General features: G+C 56.7%; 1 protein-coding gene across 1 annotated transcript in view; it reads left to right on the top strand.

Moving 5' to 3' along the window:
* PRPF19 (pre-mRNA processing factor 19) overlaps nt 1–5,257 on the top strand; it is a 10,905-nt gene extending 5,648 nt beyond the window's left edge. The window contains exons 11-16 of the mRNA XM_029914577.1: nt 1,362–1,517; nt 1,690–1,759; nt 2,208–2,293; nt 2,617–2,787; nt 2,927–3,032; nt 5,100–5,257. Coding sequence (XP_029770437.1) covers nt 1,362–1,517; nt 1,690–1,759; nt 2,208–2,293; nt 2,617–2,787; nt 2,927–3,032; nt 5,100–5,197 — 687 coding nt within the window. The 3' untranslated portion in view covers nt 5,198–5,257. The remainder of the gene's footprint in view (nt 1–1,361; nt 1,518–1,689; nt 1,760–2,207; nt 2,294–2,616; nt 2,788–2,926; nt 3,033–5,099) is intronic.
* The last annotated feature ends 2,565 nt before the right edge of the window (nt 5,258–7,822 follow it).

Below are 7,822 nucleotides of genomic sequence, written 5' to 3' on the forward strand. Positions count from 1 at the left end.
GGTGTGTCCACATTCCCGTGGGCCTGCGGGGTGGGTGGGGGCCTTGGGGTTGACCGTTGAACGTGGGGCGGGCTAAGATAGATGGAGGGTACAGGCAGCTCCATAGACCAGATGAGTGATGTTGCAGGATTTGACTCTAGGCCTGGGGTGGTTCGGGTCTGAGGCTGTAGGATGGTGGCGGGGCCTGTGCTTCCCGGTCAGTCAGCTTCTCCCCTGTCCCTTTAAGGAAATTAGAAATGACGAGTAACATGAATTTTTCATAGAACTAAATGTATTTAAAATGGGAAGGGCTCCTTTCCTGCTGCCAGGGTGTTGATACGCTGTTTCTCTTATGAAATCGTGTTGATGAAAGGTGGTAGTTGGTTTTACCTTATAGTTTCTATCGTCCTAACCCAAATAATTGGTGAGTGGCCCTGTAGAAGTTCCCTCTCTGCCCTGAATCTTTCTGAGGATTAATTTGTTCCCGAAATCCTGGCGTGTGCAGTGCACTGAGATAGGCCACGTAGCCCCTCGCAGACCCGGTGCCGTTCAGACGTGCGCTATCCTGACAGTAGCCGTTAGCTAGCTGTGTGTGTCTATTTAAACAGAGTGAAATAAACTAAAATAAATAAACTCAGTCCCTCAGTAGCATGGCCACCTTTCTCTCTCTGGTCCTGGAAACAGGGCGTGGGAGATTGCTCTCTGCTCGTTTCCCTTTTTTTTTTTTTTTTAATGTTTTTTACTTATTTTTTTGAGAGACAGAGACAGCGCGAACAGGGGAGGGACAGAGAGAGAAGGAGACACAGAATCTGAAGCAGGCTCCAGGCTCTGAGCTAGCCATCAGCACAGAGCCTGACACGGGGCCCGAACCCACAGACTGTGAGATCATGACCTGAGCTGAAGCCTGATGCTTAACCAGCTGAGCCACCCGGGTGCCCTAGTTTCCCTTCTTATCACTAGATAGCGATGCCTTCCCAGCCAGCACTGTTTGATTTAATTTAAAAAACTTTTTAGCATTTATTTATTATTGAGAAACAGAGCATGAGCAGGGGAGGGGCAGAGAGAAGAGACACAGAATCAGAAGCAGCTCCAGGCTCTGAGCTGTCAGCACAGAACCCAACGTGGGGCTGTAGCCCATGAGCTGTGAGATCATGACCTGAGCTGAAGTTGGATGCTTATCCGACTGAGCCACCCAGGCGCCCCGGATTTTAGCATTTACCGTGGGTTCTCAGGCATCACCGAGTGGATGGATGGTTGTAGGCAGGATGTGGCTGAAAGAGAAGCAGTTGTTGGGCCCATGGCCACCCGCAGTCCCCTTTTGTAAGATCATTAGGGTCGATCTCTTATGCTGCTGATATTTTGCCTCTTTGCTTTCCCCGTAGGAGCTGGTGTTTTCTGCCTCCCCAGATGCCACTATCCGGATTTGGTCGGTCCCGAATGCCTCCTGCGTGCAGGTTGTTCGGGCGCATGAGAGTGCAGTGACGGGCCTCAGCCTCCATGCCACCGGGGACTATCTCCTGAGCTCCTCCGATGACCAGGTGTGGCCCCAGCCCGGACCCTGCAGAGGCCTGCCGGCCTCCGAGCTCGACATCCCGGGAGGAGGGAACGCCTTCCCAGCATGGCTGATTCCCCAGAACCCCAGAGGAGAGGGGGGCCCCACGTTCCTGACGAGCACCCACCTTACGGGCTGCACTGTCTCTGATTTTCCAGTACTGGGCCTTCTCTGACATCCAGACAGGGCGTGTGCTCACCAAGGTGACAGATGAGACCTCTGGCTGCTGTAAGTTGCCCCGGAGCACTCACTGGGCCCTGTCTCTTCTTTGGCCGCTTACCATTCATCTTCATGTTTTACTTAGTCAATTGCTCATTTCTTCTTAAGATGTATTTACCGGGGCGCGTGGGTGGCTCAGTCGCTTGAGCGTCTGACTTCGGCTCAGGTCATGATCTCACGGTTCATGGGTTCGAGCCCCACATCAGGCTCTGTGCTGACCGCTAGATCAGAGCCTGGAGCCTGCTTCAGATTCTGTGTGTCTCTCTCTCTGTCCCTCCCTGTTCACTCTCTGTCTCTCAGAAATAAATATAGGGGGAACAAAAGATGTATTTACCGCCAGAACCAGCCAGGTGCCAGGCACTGTGCTGGGCGCGGTGAGCAGCGTGAAGAGAGGGGCCCCTCTGGCGGCGCTGCCCCCTTCGTGGGCTCTGACCTGCTCCATGTCCCTCCTCCACAGCTCTCACCTGTGCGCAGTTCCACCCTGATGGGCTCATCTTCGGAACAGGCACCATGGACTCGCAGATCAAGATCTGGGACTTGAAGGTGGGACATGCAGCCTTCATCTGAGGCCCAGGGTCTGAGCTCTGACCATGCAGTGTGGTTAGGTGCCCGTGCCACCCTGCCCTGAGGATGTCCCGAGAGTGGAGACACAGTGGCTGTACGTGTGCGGGTGTGTGTGTGTGTGTGTGTGTGAAGCGATGGGTGTGGCCCTGGGTCTTGGGCTGGGCCATCTCCTTCTGCGATTCCTGCTAGTCCTTCCCTGAAGGACGAAGGACGATGCTCCGAGGCAGGCGTTCGGTGGACCCCCATTTATTCCCCGTGCTGTGACCACTGGGTGACGTTGTACCACTCTCCTCCGCCTGTAGGAGCGCACCAACGTGGCCAACTTCCCGGGCCACTCGGGCCCCATCACCAGCATCGCCTTCTCCGAGAACGGCTACTACCTGGCCACGGCGGCCGATGACTCTTCCGTCAAGCTCTGGGACCTGCGCAAGCTCAAGAACTTCAAGACGCTGCAGCTGGACAACAATTTTGAGGTGAGCCCCTCCCGTCCCCAGTGCTGTCGGTTGCCTCTCTGCGTTCGCAGATGCTTAGTGAATCCGTCTAAACTGCTCCTGTTCTTTCTTGTTGCCCCATAACTCCATGCTCCTGTGACCTCCCTCCTCGTTCTGGCAGGTGAAGTCGCTGATCTTCGATCAGAGCGGTACCTACCTGGCCCTCGGGGGCACAGATGTCCAGATCTACATCTGCAAGCAGTGGACAGAAGTCCTTCATTTCACAGGTGGGGTGTGACTCTGGGATCCCGCGGTGTCTGAGTGTCCCGGCCCAGGGGGCGGAGGGAACTACCACGAGGTTCGGGATTTCCAGGGGTGGGCAGGAGTTTACCTGGGCAGCTTGTACTCCCTTCCTGAGGCAGTAGTTTAGTGGCTAAGAGACTGAACTCCAGAGTCAGACTGCTGGGCTTTAATGGCCGGCTCTGCCGCTTCAGGCTGTGCGGCCCAGGACAAGTTAGTCTCCCGCAGACTCAGTGTGGTGAGTAGGTGAGGTGTGGATGAGTGTGTGTGTATAAAGTCACGTTTATACACATAAACATACGAACAGATAAAATAGCTCTTATTTACACATGTACACACGCACGCATAAATAATTAGGACGGCGTTTGGCACACAGTTGTCTTTGTATTTGCCCGAAGTATTCCATCTTGGCCTTCTGTGGGATTGGAGCAGTGAGCAAGGCAGATCCAGCCTTTGCACGAATGGAATTTCCAGTCCCTGTAGGAAGGCAGATGGGGAACGAGTTCATAAATAGTTAACTTGATGCAGTTTGCTTCTTAAGTTTATTTTGGAGGAGAGAGTGCTCGCTTGGGTGCAGGTGGGGGAGGAGCAGAGAGCGAGGATAGAGAATCCTAAGCAGGGTCCACGCTTAGCACCGAGCCCGACATGGGGCTCCATCCCATCACTGAGATCGTGACCTGATCCGAAATCAAGAGTGGACACTTCAACCAACAGAGCCACCCAGGCGCCCCTACTTACTTAATCACAGCTGTGAACGTCAGAGAAGAAAAGTATAAAATGCCAAGACCGTGGATAATAGGGCTGCTGACCTCCTAATGGTGGCGTGGCCCTGGGCATGTGACTTTGCGTTTGAGAGCCGTGGCTTCTTCATTTTCTAAAATGGTCACATTGGCACCGCCTTGCAGATTGTGCCAGCCGGTGACGCAGACGTGGCTTGCGTGGTGACAGAGTGCCTGCTCCCCCTGGGGAGCTGAGTGAATGGCAGCTGGCAGCTGTCCTTGTTGCTGAAGTTCTCATCGTTAGCAGGGTGCGGGCAGGACCCAAGATGCTTCTCCCACCCCTTGTTCTCCTGAGCCCCGCTCAGGGTTTGTGTGCCACAGGGATGTCCTTCGTTGGGCTCCGGGGGTTCCGAGTTGAGTGAGGTGGGGGCCTGGGCCGGAAGCAGGGCCCAAGCCCCGTAGTGGGGGCTCCTGGCGTTTTCCTAAACCCACAAGGAATTGGTTCTGGTGCTCACGAACTCTCCCAACCCAGCGAGGCAGGCCACCTGGCCTCTTCTGCCCCTGCCACCGCCGTGCCCTGGGTGGGGGGCCCAGGTTCCCAAAGTCGGAACCCCCTGAGCGAGGAGAAGCTAATGCACGGTTCCAGTTACAAGCAAGGAGTTAGAACTAACTACATGCTGTAAGTATATGCCAGTCAGCTGAGCACTGAGGTTTTAAACCAAACTGAAAACTCAGGCCAGTTTTTTGTTGTTGTCGTCGTTTTGTTTTAAATGTTTATTTTTGAAAGACACAGAGAGACAGAACACAAGTGGGGGAGGGGCAGAGAGAGGGAGACATGGAATCCGAGGCAGGCTCCAGGCTCGGAGCGGTCAGCCCAGAGCCTGATGCGGGGCTCGAACCCATTAACCGTGAGATCATGACCTGAGCTAAAGCTGGGCGCTCAACCAGCTGAGCCCCCCAGGCGCCCCACAGGCCAGTTTTTAAGGATAAGGTTGTGAGAAGCGGAAGAACGAGACGGATGTCTGCTTGGCACCAGCTGCCCGGCGGTCCCAGGACTCGGCCTGCGCACAGTTGCAGTTGTCCCAGAAGCTCAGGCGAGGGGGGTGGCGCTCGCTCCTCTGCTCACTCACCCCACAACACAGCCCTGAGTGCCCGCAGTGTGCCAGGCGCACAGTGAGGCCCCGGGGACCGGTGCGTGCAGGCTGGGCTAGCACCCTGGGGGGCAGTGAGCACTGACCAGGGGAGGGCTGGGTGGACTGGGAGCACATCGCAAGGATGTGCGCTCAGACCCGAGGGGAGAAGCCTCTCACCTTTGCCTCTTGTCTCTCCCCTCAGAGCACAGCGGCCTGACCACCGGGGTGGCCTTTGGGCACCACGCCAAGTTCATCGCTTCAACGGGCATGGACAGGAGCCTCAAGTTCTACAGCCTGTAGGCCCTGGCCCTTCCGCTCTGGGAGCTGAGCCTCATCTCAGTAGAGGGGTAGAATTCGGGTGGGGGGAGGGGGGAGGAAGGGGAGAGACTGCCGGGGGAGGGGGGGGTCTCTGGGGCGGGACATCCACATCATTTCACTCTGGTCCGGGTGGTGACCCGAGGGTCACAGCGGCGGGGACCACCCTCATCCATGCAACCTCCAGACCTGACAGGAAGGACCATGGGAGGTCGGACTGTCACTTTCCGAAGGCTCGGGTCGGAGCCCAGGGCCTCTCCCCTCCTGGGCCTGGCGTCCCCGGAGTTGCTCTGGTTCGGGGGAGACGGGAGAGGCTGCGCTGAGGGCGGTGTGAGGGGGACGGGCGTGAGGGCTCTCGCAGGTTTTTGTAAGCAGTGATTTAGTTTCATTAAAAAAAGGAAACAATAAACCCAGCACCTTCCTGTGTGTGTCTGTAAAAGGATCCGTGAGCTGGGAAGGTCAGAGGGAGGAGCACGTTTGCCAGAAGGACTCTTTCGTGCAGGCCTTGACCTTGTGTGTCCTAGGCTCTCTTGTCACTGCCACTATGTCTCTGCAGTCACTGCCACTGCCACTTCTTTGTGGGATCGGCTTCCCCCACAGCCCGGAAGGGAGGGAAGAACACCGTTTTCTTGCTGGTGAGGAACTGAGCCTTCAGGAATGATTCCTCCGTTGGGGGTGGGGGCTGCAGTACCCGGCCCAGGCTGGCTGAAATCAGGCTTTCCCAGGCTCTGGCAGGGCGCAAGGAGGGGCAGGAGGGAGGCCAGGGTGTTGGCCCAGGGAGGGCTTCTGGACCCTGGATGAGAGAGGCCCCGTGGCCTGATGGGACGTGAGGAGGAGGGGGTCCGTGAGGGTAGGTGAGGGATGGGCTGCGGCCGGGGGCACAGGTCAAAGCACAGGGTCCATATCGAGCCCACCTCCGTGTGTGTTTTGCTGGGCCCCCGCTCCCTGTCCGAGAAAGTTCCGGCATGTCGTTTTCTCTCTCTCTCGGATGGTCCCGATGCTTCTTAGCCAATAAAGCCTTTGAAAACTGCAAAAAAAGAAACCCTTTCATTTTTTAACCTGGTTTTCTCAAATATCGACTTGGACAGCGTGTGTGTGTGTGTGTGTGTGTGTGTGTGTGTGTGTGTGTAATGGTCCACGGAACTCGCCTATGGAGAACCTACCATAGTTGTAGCTGCCGTGGGCGCCTTCAAGCGCACAGCCTCTTGGCAGGTGAGTTCTTACAGGAGGCCCCCAGGAGGGCAGTGAGGAGGCGGCGCTCAGAACACCCAGGGTTTTTCCCGTGTTGGGCAAAGTAACACCAGTCCTGGGCATTCTGATTTGAAGAGTGTGGGATTATTCCCCCCCCCTTTTTTTTTTAATGTTTCTTTATTTTGAGAGAGAGAATGACAGAGGGTGAGCAGGCAGAGAGAGACAGAGACACAGAATCTGAAGCAGGCTCCAGGCTCTGAGCTGTCAGCACAGAACCAGACATGGGGCTCAAATTCACAAACCGTGAGATCATGACCTGAGCCGATGTCGGACACTTAACCAACTGAGCCACCGGGGTGCCCCGCATCACTCTTGTTAAGAACAGAAAATCATGCAGCTCTCCTGAGGTAGGACAGGCCTGGAGAGGGGATGGAGCTGTGGTCTGCAGGTGAGGGAGCAGCGGCGGTCAAGGCCGGCCTGGGTGGAAGGTAGGGGGCAGCCTGGGGCTGAGCTGGCCCGAGGGGTAGCCTGGCACCGTGCTATCTGTTGCTTTCTGGCCAGCTGTGACATGCATGGTCGTCTGCTCTGTTTCCAGGAGAACTGTTCAGGACAGAGATGAAGACAGGTTCTTGGGGATCCCTGGGTTAGGAGGGGACCCTGGTCATCATCAGAAGGTGGGAAGCATGTGTTCTGTTCAAGCTCATGTGGGTTTTTCAGCAGGGTGGGGCTTGGAATGCATCTCTGGGATCTCTGAGGGACCCCTGTCCGCCCCTACACGGGTCAGTTCTAGACCATTGCCCCAACCCCAGGCCTGCCCCCCGCTGGCCTGGCCGTGGGGAGCCTCGCGTTTGGGTGGGGAGTCCTGAAATGCCTTTCTTTCCTTGCTGTCCACTTGTCCACTCACATCAACCGTGTGCTGGACCCTGAGCGTACTTGCTCGTGTGATTCTGGAAGCAGCCTTGCTGTTAGCACCCCACCGCCTGAGCGGCCGCCCCACACCCTCTGGGGCTTCGGGCCTCTTCCTTTGAGGCCCAGGGGATGAGGTGACAGCACCCATCCAGCTCTGCACGCACTAGGGTGGGACCCTTGGGCATATTATTACATTGTCTCGTCTGCTTTCTTCATAACTTGGGGGTGTTGTGTGGACAGAAGGTCATAGAACCGGGGTGCACGTTACACTGTGTTTATGGTGCCTGGTGCTGTCACTTATGGTGACCCTTCCTGCTGCTCCCCCTCCTCCTCCTGCTCCCTCCCCTCCTACTGCTGCCCCCCCTTCCTCCTCCTACTGCTCTCCTCCTGCTCCCTTCCTCCTCCTCCTCCTGCTCCCTTCCTCCTCCTCCTGCTGCTCCCCCTCCTCCTACAGCTCCCCCTCCTCCTACTGCTGCCCCCCTTTCCTCCTCCTACTGCTCTCCTCCTGCT

Source organism: Suricata suricatta, chromosome 11, assembly GCF_006229205.1.
Source record: "Suricata suricatta isolate VVHF042 chromosome 11, meerkat_22Aug2017_6uvM2_HiC, whole genome shotgun sequence".
NCBI classification, from domain to species: Eukaryota; Metazoa; Chordata; class Mammalia; order Carnivora; family Herpestidae; genus Suricata; species Suricata suricatta.